This window comes from Salvelinus alpinus, chromosome 2 (assembly GCF_045679555.1).
Source record: "Salvelinus alpinus chromosome 2, SLU_Salpinus.1, whole genome shotgun sequence".
Classification (NCBI taxonomy): Eukaryota; Metazoa; Chordata; class Actinopteri; order Salmoniformes; family Salmonidae; genus Salvelinus; species Salvelinus alpinus.
Genome location: NC_092087.1, coordinates 108,370,418 through 108,388,765, shown reverse-complemented (window position 1 = coordinate 108,388,765; position 18,348 = coordinate 108,370,418). Strand labels below are relative to the sequence as shown.

General features: G+C 41.5%; 1 protein-coding gene across 2 annotated transcripts in view; it reads left to right on the top strand.

Annotated features, from left to right (window-relative positions):
- LOC139548885 (zinc finger protein 180-like) overlaps window positions 1–17,725 on the top strand; it is a 53,251-nt gene extending 35,526 nt beyond the window's left edge. For both annotated transcript variants that reach the window (XM_071358824.1, XM_071358816.1), the window contains exon 2: window positions 15,634–17,725. In XM_071358824.1, the coding sequence (XP_071214925.1) occupies window positions 15,634–16,553 (920 nt within the window). In that variant the 3' untranslated portion in view covers window positions 16,554–17,725. The remainder of the gene's footprint in view (window positions 1–15,633) is intronic.
- Window positions 17,726–18,348: the final 623 nt, after the last annotated feature.

The window sequence follows — 18,348 nt, the reverse complement described above, 5'->3', positions numbered from 1 at the left end:
ACATTTTATTCAACTACCCAATCCAGTCAGCAGTTGGCGGTGTGGGAATTTAAGGCGACGCTGTTGGTGTGACGTATAATCTAGTGGACGCTTCTTTCAGCAGCAGCAATAGTTAGTCAGACACCTCGGTAGCTTGCTGGACACAATAGCCGAACCAATAAAGCTCTTTAGATGCTTTCGTTTTTTTATTAGCCACTGTGTTTTAAAACCACTTCTGTCGTCTAGTTAGTTATCCGATTTAATTTCATATTTACGGTGTTGTTGTTATTAGTCAGCTGGCGGGCTGGTTAAGTTAGCATTAGCCTAGCTAGCTAACATCCCCGACCATGCGGTCACTAAGCTACTCTTCTCCTGCTAAAGATAATATCTGCTGGACGGAGAAAGAAGCTCTGATCTTTCTGGTGGAAGAGGAGGATATCACAGTAAAACAAGAAGTAGAGAATGAGGCTGTTACAGTGAAATAAGATAAATACGTTTCAGTGAAGGAAGAGAAAGGGGAGGATGCAGTATTTGGAATGAAAGAGGAGGAAGGGGAGATGACTGTTACATCGAAAAAAGAGAACGAGGAGGAAACTGGATGTCTGAGGCCGGTTTCCCAAACGCATCTTAAGGCATCCAACGATGAAATTAGCCGTAAGATGGTTTTGAGAAACAGCGTCCTGATTAATACTAGTAAGTACTGTCTTAAATACCAAACTCTGCAGTTGTTGAACTGATGTGTGGCGTTAAAGGGGAAATATGCAATTGCTACATCAATTTTTGGACTTTTAATTTATTTATATATAGCCATTGATTCTTGAAGAATATAACACATGCCTCATGAGCTTAGTTAAACTGTTGTACCCCATCAGAACCCCAAATAAGCTTTTTTTACTCCAATGTTTAGAAACAATGTAAATCAACACTGTATCGCCTCAACATGGTTAAAACTATAATGTTGATATCATGGATGGTCTCTCTATGAATTTGAAAGTAGTTTCATTTCTCTTATTACCAAAAACAGTGGTGGAGTGATTTTTTAAAAACGCAACAAAATGGCTGCTCAGAAACTTGGTTTGGTAATCAGCTGAGAAACCTATTGTAGCAACCTTCAGGCTATCCCCTGAATTCACTACACTATGAATACAAAGACTAGCCATCCATGAGGTCAAAATTATAGTTTTAAAGAGAATTCTAGGATATATAGTATATTCTAGAATTCATCCATGATGTCATAATGATAGTTTAACCAGGTTTCTAGGCTATATAGTATATTCTAGTATTGTCAGTGTAGCTTTCCTGTGGGGGTCAAATTATTAGAGCTGTTGATAAGTCATTGTATAATATTCAGCCAATTTTTTTCACGCCCTTGCTTTAAAGGCAAAACATACCTAGATGCAATTACATTCATGAATTGGTTTGAAACCTTTGTTTTAAACCCTTCTCAAAGTTGTTGCTTTAAGTTGTCTGATGCTTTGAGCATGCTGTTTGATTAAATAATTACAGATACACAAGTTACTCGAGGGAGCCAGTCATCAATATAACCGAGAAAAACTCTTCCCTCCCGCTGCTGCTGGACTTTGTAAATACTGTCGTTATGCCCCTGAAGTTTTCAGTAATTAACTACAAAAGCGGTCGTCAAACTTTTCCATTTAGAGTGACAATGTATCTGACCATTTCTACCGATCTGCGTGTCAGTTATGATTTTCATATGCACATTTTTGTGGAACAGTTTCATTTAATTTATAATAGTATCTGAAAATCATTGTCTGTGATTAATCTACATTCTATCTAAATCTAAATGAAAATTTTACAAATCTAAAAGTAACTTTTATTGCCAACTATGTAAAAAAAAATAGCCAACATAACAAATAAAAACATTGCATTCTGCAGGTAGAAAATATCCTGATAAAAATAAATATCCTAGAAATCACATTGGCTGCTCATGGCCTGTCTACAACAAACTTGAAACATTGTATCAACTATCAACTGGGTCCTCCGAAACTTGTGATGGCAAGCTTGCGACATTGTCTAAAATATTCTGGGCCCTCAGTTTCCCGCGCCAGTGAGTTCAGGACAGACACAGCTGTCGGCTATTTGTGCAAAGGATAAGAAGTTATCAGGTATTTTATGACATTTCCACTGGATCAGAGAATTACATTTTTTCCTTTTCATGCCGAGTGGAAATATTTTACGAAAATAATTTGAGGAACTATTGTCATTCGCAATTGATTTTGAGTAGACTTTGTTTACTTGCTGTTTGGAGGTGAAGAAAAAGTTACTTTGAGAAGCTCCACAACTCATTAGTGGTGCAGCGTTAAGACAATGAGAAATACTATCAGACATCCCCAAATGGGCACATTTATAGGCCTACATTTGTGTGCAGGCCAGGTAGACTAGTCCTACCTCTATATGTGTAATCAGGTGTGCGTCCTTACTCAACATTGACAGGAGTGTTTCAAACAAAAGACAATTAATAAATTGACAAAACTGACGCATCTTGCGGGGTCAGGTCTGGGTGGTCTGCCAGGGAACGTTTCATTTAGTATCCGTTTGGGTCGGCTGGGGAATGATTGTATTTCCCCATAGTATGTTGTACCGAAGTTGACCGACTGAAAGGGAGTGTAACTTTGATTATAATTACTCTTCCCTTAAGGAGGGAATCGAGGTTCAACACCTGTTTGTCCCCGCCCTTTCCTGGGTTGGTGAAGAGCGGCATTACATTTTAAGGAATAAATCCAAGCCTCACTCATCACCTGTGGACGGTGGTGCTTCCAGCGAGGCGTGGATTTAATAGTATGTTGTACCTAGTTTCCCTCCTTCAGGGGAACAGTAGTTATAGTCATAACGTTACGCTTGTCATATGATGAACTTAAATAAGGGATCTTGCTGTCGGATAGTTTTTTTGTATTCTGAAATGCACTCGAACTATGTATCATTTAGTGGCTCCTTATGTTATGCTGGGAAAACAGTTTTCGTGGGCACAGAACTACTAAATCATTTCAGAGTTTGCTAAATCCAATGGTTTTTAACTGAGTCATCTTGTAATCCAAGATGGTGTAGCATTAAGACCTGTTTGTTGTAAATGGTATGTATTTTTTGTCTTTTTTTGTATATATTGCAATATATTTAAATCTTTCTCCATTTTTAAATTAAATATACCTTCCGGCAACCCGCCTCACCCAATATGATACGGATCTGCTAATTTTTTGTTGTTGTTGACCTTATAGCTAGAACCTCCATCAGAAGCTAGCCATCAGAAGCTAACCAGCTAATGAGCTACTAGCTATTTAGTCATTGTTAGCCACTGCTAGCGGCCTTTACCTTTTTAGCTCAGACACCAGCCGCTTTTCGCCTGGGTAATACCTGCCAGTCTGCACAGCGCGATATCAACCCTGAGCATATCGGACTGTTTTTCTCCACTACATCACCGTATTCCTGCCGTAAGCTCTGGACCATTACACCAGATAATCACAGCTGGCTAGCCGCTACCGAGTGGCCCAGCCTCGACGCTAGCCTTGAGCCAGGCCCATCTCTGCATTACACCAGTTAGCCTCGATCCAGGTGCATCTAGCAAACAAATAACTCCAGCTACAATACCTATTTTGCCAATTGGCCTGGACCCTTTGCCCTCAACCGGCATTTGCCAGACGTCGGTGACGCCCTTGTCCCGAAGCTAGCACTAGTTAGCCTCGACCCAGGCGCGGCTCCCGGCTAGCATAGTAACGACTACCTAACGGCTTCCCTGGTTCATATATTGCTGTTCACTGGACCCTATGATCACTTGGCTTCATAGCTGATGCCTGTTGGACTGTTCATTAGTCACGGTTCTCCATTTTGTTTATCTGTCGGCCCCAGCCTCAAACTCAGGCCCAGTGTGTAGTTAACTGACCCTCTCTGCCCATTCATCGCCATTTTACGTGTTTTTGTTGTTTTAGCTGATTAACTGTTGTCTTACCTGTTGTCTTAGCTAGCTCTCCCAATCAATACCTGTGATTGCTTTATGTCTCTCTAATGTCAATATGCCTTGTATACTGTTGTTTAGTTATCATTGTTTTATTTTACTGCGGAGGCACTAGTCCCACTCAACATGCCTCAGAGAACTCTTTTGTCCCACCTCCCACACATGCGGTGACCTCACCTAGCATAACTGGTGCCTCCAGAGATGCAACCTCTCTTATCGTCACTCAATGCCTAGGTTTACCTCCACTGTACCCGCACCCTACCAAACCCTGTCTGTACATTACATTATGCTCCTTTTATTCTCTGTTCACACCGCACTAGACGACCACTTCTGATAGCCTTTAGCCGTACCCTCATCCTACTCCTCTGTTCCTCGGGTGATGTAGAGGTTAACCCAGGCCCTGTGTGTCCCCAGGCGCTCTCATTTGTTGACTTCTGTAACCGTAAAAGCCTTGGTTTCATGCATGTTAATCTGTCTCGCCCCCCCGTTCCGCTAGCGGAACTCCTCCCACATTCCACTGAAAAGGCGAAATTCAAAAATTTTTTTTTTAGAAATATTTAACTTTCACACATTAACAAGTCCAATACAGCTAATGAAAGATACACATCTTGTGAATCCAGCCAACATGTCCGATTTTTTAGATGTTTTACAGGGAAAACACAATATATATTTGTTAGCTCACCAACAAATAGAAAAAAGCACAGACATTTTTCACAGCACAGGTAGCAAAATCAAAATCAACCAAACTAACCTAGAACAAACCAAAGAAACCAAGAAACAACTTAATCAGATGACAGTCTTATAACATGTTATACAATAAATCTATGTTTTGTTTGAAAAATGTGCATATTTCAGGTATAAATCATAGTTTACATTGCGGCTACAATCAGAAATTGCACCGAAAGCAGCCAGAATAATTACAGACACCAACGTGACATACCGAAATACTCATCATAAAACATTTCTGAAAAATACATGGTGTATAGCAAATTAAAGACAAAGATCAAAGATTTACAGCGAAAACACAATATAGCATTATATTAGCTTACTACAATGGCCTACCACACTACCGCATTCATTCATCAAGGCACGTTAGCGTTAGCGAATAAACCAGCAAAAGATATTAAATTTCACTAACCTTCATAAACCTTCCTCAGATGACAGTCCTGTAACATCAGGTTATACATACACTTATGTTTTGTTCGAAAATGTGCATATTTAGAGCTGAAATCCGTGGTTATACAACGTAGCATAACGTAGCATAACGTGCTAACGTAGCATCTTTTTCCCAGAATGTGCAGATATTTCTATTAGACTCTTACCTATTCTGACCAAATAGCTATTCATAAACATTACAAAAAATACATGTTGTATAGGAAACGATAGATCCATTAGTTCTTAATGCAATCGCAGTGTTAGAATTCTAAAAATATCTTCATTACGACATAAGACTTAGTTATGGTAAGGGCATAACCAAAACCTGAGCGCAAAGCTACTAGTACACAGTTCGACAGATATATGAAATAGCATCACAAAATGGTTCCTACTTTTGCTGATCTTCTATCAGAATGTTGTACAAGGGGTCCTTTGTCCAGAACAATCGTTGCTTGGATTCAGAACGAACTCTTTCCCTCTTGAATTAGCAAGCACACTGGCCATGCAGCGCTAAGCTCTCCAACGTCAACAAAGTCGAACAACGCAACACGCCGAACGTCCCGAATAAAGTTAAATAATCTAATGAAACTATATTGAAAAAACATACTTTAGGATGATATTGTAACATGTATCAAATAAATTCAAAGCCGGAGCTCATATTCGACCATAACGACAGGTTTCCAGTAGGCAATAACAGGTCCCCCCACGCGCCTTGCAGACAACAGAAAATGGGGGACACGTTGTTCCAAGATGGTTTATTCAACGTCAGACAGAGATAATCAACTCATTTTTCCTCTCACTTCCTCTTGACATCCGGGTGAAGGCGTATGACGTGCACGTATAGTCATACGTATCATGCCCATTTATAGGCAGTCACTTGAACAGAAGATAGATTTCAGACTTTCCACTTCCTGGTCACAAAGTGTGCTGCCAAAAGAGTTCTGTTTTACCCACAGACAAAATTCAAACGGTTTTAGAAACTAGAGAGTGTTTTCTATCCAATAGTAATAATAATATGCATATTGTACGAGCAAGAATTGAGTACGAGGCCGTTTAAATTGGATACGATTTTCCCCAAAAGTGAAAACAGCACCCCCTGTCCTCATCAGGTTAACATCAGAAGCCTCCTCCCTAAGTTTGTTTTACTCACTACTTCAACACACTCTGCCAACCTTGATGTCTTTGCCGTGTCTGAATCCTGGCTTTGGAAGGCCACCAAAAATTCTGAAATTTCCATCCCCAACTACAACATTTTCCGTCAAGATAGAACTGCCAAAGGGGGAGGAGTTGCAATCTACTGCAGAGATGGCCTGCAAAGTTGTATCATACTTTCCAGGTCTAAGCCCAAACAGTTCGAGCTTCTAATTTTAAAAATAAATCTCTCCAGAAATAAGTCTCTCCTGTTATAGACCCCCCTCCGCTCCCAGCTGTGCCCTGGACACCATATGTGAATTGATTGCCCCCCATCTATCTTCAGAGTCAGTTCGATTAGGTGACCTAAACTGGGATATGCTTAACACCCCGGCCGTCCTACAATCCAAGCTAGATGCCCTCAATCTCACACAAATTATCAAGGAACCCACCAGGTACAACCCTAAATCCGTAAACATGGGCACCCTCGTAGATATTATCCTGACCAACTTGCCCTCCAAATACACCTCTGCTGTTTTCAATCAGAATCTCAGCGATCATTGCCTGCATCCGTTATGGGTCCGCGGTCAAACGACCACTCCTCATCACTGTCAAACGCTCCCGAAAACACTTCTGCGAGCAGGCCTTTCTAATCGACCTGGCCTGGGTATCCTGGAAGGATATTGACCTCATCCCATCAGTAGAGGATGCCTGGTTGTTCTTTAAAAGTAATTTCCTCACCACCTTAAATAAGCATGCCCCTTTCAAAAAATGTAGAACTAAGAACAGATATAGCCTTTGGTTGACTCCAGACCTGACTGCCCTCGACTAGAGGTCGACCGATTAATCGGAATGGCCGATTTCAAGTTTTCATAACAATCAGAAATCGTTTTTTTTGGGCGCCGATTTGCCGATTTGTATTTATTTATTTATTGTATTTTTTAATTTAAAAATGTAATTTTTTTATACCTTTATTTAACTAGGCAAGTCGGTTAAGAACACATTCTTATTTTCAATGACGGCCTAGGAATGGTGGGTTAACTGCCATGTTCAGGGGCAGAACGACAGATTTTCACCTTGTCCGCTCGGGGGATCCAATCTTGCAACCTTACAGTTAACTAGTCCAACGCTATAACCACCTGCCTCTCGTTGCACTCCACAAGGAGACTGCCTGTTACGCGAATGCAGTAAGCCAAGGTAAGTTGCTAGCTAGCATTACATTTATCTTATAAAAAACAATGAATCATAATCACTAGTTAACTACACATGGTTGATGATATTACTAGTTTATCTAGCGTGTCCTGCGTTGCATATAATCTGACTGAGCATACAAGTATCTAAGTATCTGACTGAGCGGTGGTAGGCAGAAGCAGGCGCGTAAAAATTCATTCAACCAGCACTTCCGTGCGTTTTGCCAGCAGTTCTTCGTTGTGCGTCAAGCATTGCGCTGTTTATGACTTCAAGCCTATAAACTCCCGAGATGAGGCTGGTGTAACCGAAGTGAAATGGCTAGCTAGTTAGCGGGATGCGCGCTAATAGCGTTTCAAACATCACTCGCTCTGAGCCTTCTAGTAGTTGTTGCCCTTGCTCTGCATGGGTAGCGCTGCTTCGATGGTGGCTGTTGTCGTTGTGTTGCTGGTTCGAGCCCAGGGAGGAGCGAGGAGAGGGACGGAAGCTATACTGTTACACTGGCAATACTAAAGTGCCTATAAGAACATCCAATAGTCAAAGGTATATGAAATACAAATCGTATAGAGAGAAATAGTCCTATAATTCCTATAATAACTACAACCTAAAACTTCTTACCTGGGAATATTGAAGACTCATGTTAAAAGGAACCACCAGCTTGCATATGTTCTCATGTTCTGAGCAAGGAACTTAAACGTTAGCTTTCTTACATGGCACATATTGCACTTTTACTTTCTTCTCCAACACTTTGTTTTTGCATTATTTAAACCAAATTGAACATGTTTCATTATTTAATTGAGGCTAAATTGATTTTATTGATGTATTATATTAAGTTTACATTTACATTTAAGTCATTTAGCAGACGCTCTTATCCAGAGCGACTTACAAATTGGAAAGTTCATACATACATATTCATACATATTCATCCTTAAAATAAGTGTTCATTCAGTATTGTTGTAATTGTCATTATTACAATATATATTTTTTCAAATGCCCGATTTAATCGGTATCGGCTTTTTTGGTCCTCCAATAATCGGTTTCGGCGTTGAAAAATCATAATCGGTCGACCTCTACCCTCGACCAGCACAAAAAATCATGTGGCGTACTGTGCACTTGCATCGAATAGTCCCCGCGATATGCAACTTTTCAGAGAAGTCAGGAACCAATACACACAGTCAGTTAGGAAAGCAAAGGCTAGCTTTTTCAAACAGAAATCTGCATCCTGTAGCTCTAACTCCAAAAAGGTTCTCCTTCACCCAAATCCAGATAGCTGATGTTCTGGAAGAGTTGCAAAACCTGGACCCGTACAAATCAGCTGGGCTAGACAATCTGGACTCTCTCTTTCTAAAATTATCCGCCGCCATTGTGGCAACCCCTATTACTAGTCTGTTCAACCTCTCTTTCGTATCGTCCGAGATTCCTAAAGATTGGAACGCTTCCACGGTCATCCCCCTCTTCGGTGACACTCAAGACCCAAACTCTTACAGACCTATATCCATCATGCCCTGCCTTTCTAAAGTCTTCGAAAGCCAAGTTAACAAACAGATCACTGACCATTTTGAATCTCACCGTACCTTCTCCGCTGTGCAATCCGGTTTCCGAGCTGGTCACAGGTGCACCTCAGCCACACTCAAGGTATTAAACGATATCTTAATCGCCATCGATAAAAGACAGTACTGTGCAGCCGTCTTCATCGACCTGGCCAAGGCTTTCGACTCTGTCAATCACCGTATTCTTATCGGCAGACTCAACAACCTTGGTTTCTCAAATGACTGACTCGTCTGGTTCACCTGTTGTCCGGACCTCTGGCAGTCTCTATGGGGGTACCACAGGGTTCAATTCTCGGACCAACTCTTTTCTCTGTATATAGCAACGATGTTGCTCTTTCTGTGGGTGATTCCTTGATCCACCTCTCCGCAGACGACACCATTCTGTATACATCTGGCCCTTCTTTGGACACTGTGTTAACAAACCTCCAAACGAGCTTCAATGCCATTCAATGCAATTCCAAACTTCTTCTGTGGCCACCAGCTGCTCTTAAGCGCTAGTAAAACTAAATGCATGCTCTTCAACCGATCGCTGCCCGCACCTGCCCGCCCGACTAGCATCACTACTCTGGACGGTTCTGACTTGTGGAGAATATGTGGACAACTACAAATACCTAGGTGTCTGGTTAGACTGTAAACGCTCCTTCCAGACTCATATTAAGCATCTCCAATCCCAAATTAAATCTAGAATCGTCTTCCTATTTCGCAACAAAGCCTCCTTCACTCACGCTGCCAAACATACCCTCGTAAAACTGACTATTCTACCAATTTTTGACTTCAGCGATGTCATTTACAAAATAGCCTTCAGAGCTTTACTCAGCAAGCTGGATGCAGTCTATCACAGTGCCATCCCGTTTTGTCACCAAAGCCCCATATACCACCCACCACTGCGACCTGTATGCTCTCGTCGGCTGGCCCTCGCTACTTATTCGTCGCCAAACCCACTGGCTCCAGGTCATCTATAAGTCTTTGCTAGGTAAAGCTCCACCTTAACTCAGCTCACTGGTCACCATAGCAACACCCACCCATAGCACACGTTCCAGCAGGTGTATCTCACTGGTCACCCCCAAAGCCAACACCTACTTTGGCCACCTTTCCTTCCAGTACTCTGCTGCCAATGACTGGAACGAATTGCAAAAATCGCTGAAGTTGGAGACTCAGTTGGTCTCAGTTGGTAGAGCATGGCGCTTGCAATGCCAGGGTTGTGGGTTCATTCCCCACGGGGGGGACCAGGATGAATATGTATGAACTTTCCAATTTGTAAGTTGCTCTGGATAAGAGCGTCTGCTAAATGACTTAAATGTAAATGTATATCTCCCTCACTAGCTTTAAGCACCAGCTGTCAGAGCAGCTCACAGATTACTGCACCTGTACATAGCCCATCTATAATTTAGCCCAAACAACTACCTCTTCCCCTACTGTATTTCTTTATTTATTTTTGCTCCTTTGCACCCCATTATTTCTATCTCTACTTTGCACATTCTTCCACTGCAAATCTACCATTCCAGTGTTTGACTTGCTATATTGTATTTACTTTGCCACCATTGCCTTTTTTTTGCCTTTACCGCCCTTATCTCACCTCACTTGCTCACATTGTATATAGACTTATTTTTCTACTGTATTATTGACTGTATGTTTGTTTTACTCCATGTGTAACTCTGTGTTGTTGTATGTGTCTGCTTTGCTTTATCTTGGCCAGGTCGCAATTGTAAATGAGAACTTGTTCTCAACTTGCCTACCTGGTTAAATAAAGGTTAAATTAAAAAAACATTCTACATTGTGACATCATTTAAATTCAATAGTTAAATAAATACAATTTAAATATAAACAACAGTTACATCCTCAATCAACACTCTAAACTGCGTAAAGGTGAAATAAGAAAATGAAATACAAAATAATCTTATCTTTATTGTCTACACCCAAATGGACAATTTGGCAAACACTTAGTTTACAAACCCTTATTGTCAGGTTGATGGAAAAGCCAAAGAGCATTTTACAGGTTGAAGTGTTTTAAGTACAAAGCGGTTGATTTGCGATGATGACACAAACATTATATTAAGCAGGACATTCAAACGAGCATTACAATTATAATCCAAAGTAGTGTGAAATGCACTCATAAGCAACCTGGAAATGGAGGGTACTCCCCTGAGTTTTCCCCCGTTCCCATTCAGAATACATTGTGAAAAACTAAAATCTTTGCTCACCATTTTTGCTCCAGGCAGATATACTACATCCATAACTATCAAATCAAATGTATTTATATAGCCCTTCTTACATCAACTGATATCTCAAAGTGCTTATACAGAAACCCAGACTAAAAGCCCAAACAGCAAGCAATGCAGGTGTAGAAGCACGGTGGCTAGGAAAAACTCCCTAGAAAGGCCGAAACCTAGAGAGGAACCAGGCTATGAGGGGTGGCCAGTCCTTTTATGGCTGTGCCGGGTGGAGATTATAACAGAACATGGCCAAGATGTTCAAATGTTCATAAATGACCAGCATGGTCAAATAATAATAATCACAGTAGTTGTCGAGGGTGCAACAAGTCAGCACCTCAGGAGTAAATGTCAGTTGGCTTTTCATAGCCGATCATTGAGAGTATCTCTACCGCTCCTGCTGTCTCTAGAGAGTTGAAAACAGCAGGTCTGGGACAGGTAGCACGTCCAGTGAACAGGTCAGGGTTCCATAGCCGCAGGCAGAACAGTTGAAACTGGAGCAGCAGCACGGCCAGGTGGACTGGGGACAGCAAGGAGTCATCATGCCAGGTAGTCCTGAGGCATGGTCCTAGGGCTCAGGTCCTCCGAGAGAAAGAAAGAAAGAGAGAAAAAGAGAATTAGAGAGAGCATACTTAAATTCACACAGGAATCCGGATAAGACAGGAGAAATATTCCAGATATAAAAGACTGACCCTAGCCCCCCGACACATAAACTACTACTGCATAAATACTGGAGGCTGAGACAGGAGGGGTCAGGAGACACTGTGGCCCCATCCGATGATACCCCCGGACAGGGCCAAACAGGAAGGATATAACCCCACCCACTTTGCCAAAGCACAGCCCCCACACCACTAGAGGGATACCTTCAACCACCAACTTACCATCCTGAGACAAGGCCGAGTATAGCCCACAAAGATCTCCGCCACGGCACAACCCAAGGGGGGGCGCCAACCCAGACAGGAAGATCACGTCAGTGACTCAACCCACTCAAGTGAAGGACCCCTCCTAGGCACGGCATGGAATAGCACCAGTAAGCCAGTGACTCAGCCCCTGTAATAGGGTTAGAGGCAGAGAATCCCAGTGGAGAGTGGAACCGGCCAGGCTGTGACAGCAAGGGCGGTTCGTTGCTCCAGTGCCTTTCCATTCACCTTCACACTCCTGGGCTGGACTACACTCAATCATAGGACCTACTGAAGAGATTATTCTTCAATAAAGACTTAAAGGTTGAGACTGAGTCTGCGTCTCTCACTTGGGTAGGCAGACCATTCCATAAAATTGGAGATCTATAGGAGAAAGCCCTGCCTCCAGCTGTTTGCTTAGAAATTCTAGGGACAATTAGGAGGCCTGCATCTTGTGACCGTAGCGTAAAGATAGGTAGGAGCAAGCCCATGTAATGCTTTTGAGGTTAGCAGTAAAACCTTGAAATCAGCCCTTGCCTTAACAGGAAGCCAGTGTAGAGTGGCTAGCACTGGAGTAATATGATCACATTTTTGGGTTCTAGTCAAGATTCTAGCAGCCGTATTTAGCACGAACTGAAGTTTATTTAGTGCTTTATCCGGATAGCCGGAAAGTAGAGCATTGCAGTAGTCTAACCTAGAAAGGACAAAAGCATGGATGAATTTTTCTGCATCATTTTTCTACAGAAAATGTCTGATTATTGCAATGTTACGTAGATAGAAAAAAGCTGTCCTTGAAACAGTCTTGATATGTTCGTCAAAAGAGAGATCAGGGTCGAGAGTAACGCCGAGGTCCTTCACAGTTTTATTTGAGACGACTGTGCAAACATCAAGATTAATTGTCAGATTCAACAGAAGATCTCTTTGTTTCTTGGGACCTAGAACAAGCATCTCTGTTTTGTCCGAGTTTAAAAGTAGAAAGTTTTCAGCCATCCACTTCCTTATGTCTGAAACACAGGCTTCCAGCGAGGGCAATTTTGGGGCTTCACCATGTTTCATCGAAATGTACAGCTGTGTCATCCGCATAGCAGTGAACATTAAGTTAACATTATGTTTTCGAATGACATCACCAAGAGGTAGAATATATAGTGAAAACTAGTGGTCCTAAAACGGAACCGTGAGGAACACCAAAATTTACAGTTGATTTGTCAGAGGACAAACCATCCACAGAGACAAACTGATATCTTTCCAACAGATAAGACAAGGCCAGAACTTGTCCGTGTAGACCAATTTGGGTTTCCAATCTCTCCAAAAGAATGTGGTGATCGATGGTATCAAAAGCAGCACTAAGGTCTAGGAGCACGAGGACAGATGCAGAGCCTCAGTCTGACGCCATTAAAAGGTAATTTACCACCTTCACAAGTGCAGTCTCAGTGCTATGATGGGGTCTAAAACCAGACTGAAGCATTTTGTATACATTGTTTGTCTTCAGGAAGGCTGTGCAACGGGCTTTTTCTAAAAATGTTTGAGAGGAATGGGAGATTCGATATAGACCGATATTTTTTTTTACATTTTCTGGGTCAAGGTTTGGCTTTTTCAAGAGAGGCTTTATTACTGCCATTTTTTGTGTTTGGTACACATCCGTTGGATAGAGAGCCATTTATTATGTTCAACATAGGAGGGCCAAGCACAGGAAGCAGCTCTTTCAGTTGTTAAGTTGGAAAAGGGTCCAGTATGCAGCTTGAAGGTTTAGAGGCCATGAATATTTTCATCATTGTGTCAAGAGACATAATACTAAAACACTTGAGTGTCTCCCTTGATCCTAGGCCCTGGCAGAGCTGTGCAGACTCAGGACTACTGCTTTGGAGTAATACGCAGATTTAAAGAGGAGTCCGTAATTTGCTTTCTAATGATCATGATCTTTTCCTCAAAGAAGTTCATGAATTTATTACTACCAAAAATACATTTAGGATTGTTCTTATTTTCCTCAATTAACTTCTTGGAAAAGTAGGATGATCGAGCAGCAGTGAGGGCTCTTCGATACTGCACGGTACTGTCTTTCCAAGCTAGTCGGAAGACTTCCAGTTTGTTGTGGTGCCATTTCCGTTCCAATTTTCTGGAAGCTTGCTTCAGAGCTCGGGTATTTTCTGTATACCAGGGAGCTAGTTTCTTATGACAAATGTTTTTAGTTTTTAGGGGTGCGACTTCATCTAGGGTATTGCGCAAGGTTAAATTGAGTTCCTCAGTTAGGTGGTTACCTGATTTTTGTCCTCTGACGTCCTTGGGTAAGCAGAGGGAGTCTGGAAGGGCATCGAGGAATCTTTGGGTTGTCTGAGAATGTATAGCATGACTTTTGATGATCCTTGGTCTGAGCAGATTATTTGTTGCGATTGCAAACGTAATAAAATGGTGGTCCGATAGTCCAGGATTATGAGGAAAAACATTAAGATCTACAACATTTATTCCATGAGACAAAACTAGGTCCAGAGTATGACTGTGGCAGTGAGTAGGTCCAGAGACATGTTGGACAAAACCCACTGAGTCGATGATGGCTCCGAAAGCCTTTTGGAGTGGGTCTGTGGACTTCTCCATATGAATATTAAAATCACCAAAAATTAGAATATGATCTGCTATGACTACAAGGTCCGATAGGAATTCAGGGAACTCAGAGAGGAACGCTGTATATGGCCCAGGAGGCCTGTAAACAGTAGCTATAAAAAGTGATTGAGTAGGCTGCATAGATTTCATGACTAGAAGCTCAAAAGACGAAAACGTCATTATTTTTTTTGTAAATTGAAATTTGCTATCATATATGTTAGCAACACCTCCGCCTTTGCGGGATGCACGGGGGATATGGTCACTAGTGTAACCAGGAGGTGAGGCCTCATTTAACACAGATGTGATTGGCCATGTTTCAATCAGGCCAATCACATCAAGATTATGATCAGTGATTAGTTCATTGACTATAACTGCCTTTGAAGTGAGGGATCTAATATTGAGTAGCCCTATTTTGAGATGTGAGGTATCACAATCTCTTTCAATAATGGCAGGCATGGAGGAGGTCTTTATTCTAGTGAGATTGCGAAGGCGAACACCGCCATGTTTAGTTTTGCCCAACCTAGGTCGAGGCACAGACACGGTCTCAATGGGGATAGCTCAGCTGACTACACTGACTGTGCTAGTGGCTATCGGTGTCCTCATTAGCAGGGAGGAGTTTCTGCATTGAAATTATGTGTCCATCGCCCTCGTGCCTCAATTTTATTAAACACAGAAAGGGGCCTATATTGGAGACCAAAAGTCGTCTGGCACACTGCTTAGAGTTTCAACAACATGAATAACTTATTTCTAGCCTACAATCATCGATGTTACTACTAATGTGAAAACAAGACAAAATATGACTATTGTTGCTCATTTTAAGACAATTGTCAAATAATTTGAACATTTATTACAGACGTCAATTGTTGTACAACATCATGGCTACTCTGTTGGCATCACCTTTTACAGTGAATTTCTGCTGTTGTTGGCCTTTAACCATCGGTCACACTTTGTCGTTCACACAGGAGAGAGACGCGACTATTGTGGTTCCTTTGCGGAGCCTCAACAACCTCATGATGCTGACGAGGCAGAGAAGAGTCTCTCCAGGCCAGAACACCTCAAGAAACACCAGCAGAGATCCACAGGGAAGAAACCTCACTGCTGCTCTGACTGTGGGAAGAGAATCACCTCATCAGGCATTAAAATTCATCAGGGAACACACACAGGAGAGAAACCTTATAGCTGTGGTCAATGTGGGAAGAGATGTACTACATTTGGCCAGCTGACTCAACACCAGAGAATACACACAGGAGAGAAATCGTATAGCTGTGGTCAATGTGGGAAAAGTTTTGGTGCATCTAGAGATCTGACAGTGCACCAGAGAATACACACAGGAGAGAAACCTTATAGCTGTGGTCAATGTGGGAAGAGTTTTGGTCGATCTGGCCACCTGACATCACACCAGAGAACACACACAGGAGAGAAACCTTATAGCTGTGGTCAATGTGGGAAGAGTTTTAATCAATCTAGCACTCTGACTCTACACCAGAGAATACACACAGGAGAGAAACCTTATAGCTGTGGTCAATGTGGGAAGAGTTTTACTACATCTAGCATTCTGACTCTACACCAGAGAACACACACAGGAGAGAAACCTTATAGCTGTGGTCAATGTGGGAAGAGTTTTGGTCGATCTGGCCACCTGACATCACACCAGAGAACACACACTGGAGAGAAACCTTATAGCTGTGATCAATGTGGGAAGAGTTTTACTACATCTGACAAGCTGACATTACACCAGAGAACACACACAGGAGAGAAACCGTATAGCTGTGGTCAATGTGGGAAGAGTTTTACTACATCTAGCAATCTGACTGTACACCAGAGAACACACACAGGAGAGAAACCTTATAGCTGTGTTCAGTGTGACAAAATACATACATGAAGGAGTTATTTTGTGATATCAATGAATTATTGTCACAATGTAGAATGTTTTAACATTGTAGTATGAGTATTTTAAGGAGTTTCTCAATGTAGAACCCTAATTCAATTGGTTTCAGCGTGATATGGATATTAGCCTTGGGAAAAATCCAGGCTCTGAATGAAAAGAGTACTATTTATGTGATTTAACAAAAAGTTACTAACACAAAAAGAGCTTTTGTTACACTTACCATGTTGGTGACCCACTTGAATCAAAATGCAACACTTCAAAATGTAGCGAGCTGTTTTCTACAAATTGTCCTCTAACCAGGGATGTACACATTATTCCCAGATTCCGTGTGGTTTTTGAGCTGTTAGTTTTAACAGGACGTGCAACCTCATATCCCTTCTGTCACACAATTGATTTCAACGTGATATCGATGAGTGATGACAAATATGTGTTGTGTTCCTTTGTTTAGTGACCCCTAAATTTAAATGCATCACTCCCAAATGTAGCTGACTGTCTTCTGCAGGTTGTCCTCTAACCAGTGAGCTAAAATATATCTCCCATTTCCATGTGTTTTTTTAGTTGTGTTCGTTTCAACAGCACATACATCCTGATTTCCCCCCTAATCGATATCAGTGATTTATACATATTACTTTATGTTCTATATTATACATATTAACAAACATTTGGTTTTGATATTTCATATTTCCAATTCATGTAACATTTAGTAATTATAATTATTTAAGTAATCAACTGACAATTTTCGGGTATAATTATATTGACGTTGTTGCCCCTCTTTTAGAATATCAGGGTTCATTCTCAGATGTGCCAACCCAAATGTACTAGAGCATGACATTGGGGACTGGGACTTCCTGTCTTTAAGTTTGATGTGGGTTTTTCTTTAGTTTTTCTCTTCTTGGGCAGATTTAGTGGGACTCATGGGTGGTGTCTTTTAGGTCCCAGTTGTTGTTACTAGTCAACTTTCAGTGGACACCCCCATAGTGTCTTTCAGAACCCCTCCTAAAAAACAAGCTTATATTTTGGGTTGGATATTGCATCCAATTAATATTTTAATCAATGGTATTTCCTTAGAATGTTCATTAGTCTTTCAGTTGTTAGTCTTCTGTTTGTTGTGTACTAAATAATATTGTGCTGTATAAATAAAGCTTGATTTGATTTCAACAAATTAACCCAATGACCAATCAATGACCAATCAACAGACTCTTGGTCCCTCTTAGTATGAAAAACAGTATCACTTTTCCAGCCTGCTGAAGGCCTGGTGGAGTGGTAAACACCACCCCCGGCTCTACCAGGGGCTTGAGGTGGTCTCCCACAACTCTGATTATGTCATGTTCTGTGGCCTTGCCGTTCCATTTCTTGACTGCCCCTGCAACACAGAAAGAAACACATTTAGACATATTATATAAAACACTCAAAGTAATGGATATGGAGCATCTATGGCCTCAGTTACACCTGGCACCTAAATGTGACTTCTGTTATCTGATCACTCCAAGCTGCATTAGGTTCAGATCTACCAGGATGGTCCTTTGACATAGTCTGGATGCAGTCAGGCCACTGAATATAAATAAGCAATGTAAAGAGATGGGGTGAATGAGTGGGGAAAAGTACATTCTACACAAATGACCTTCATAATAGCAAAGAACAAATGTGTGTGCCTGAGGGGGAATTAACTTTCATACAGCCAAAAGGAGTGAGAAATTACACCAATATCAGTGGACAATTTGCACTAATGTAAATATACATGGATTATGGAACATATTCCCTTTTGCTGACGTGATGAACCGCTAAGGGG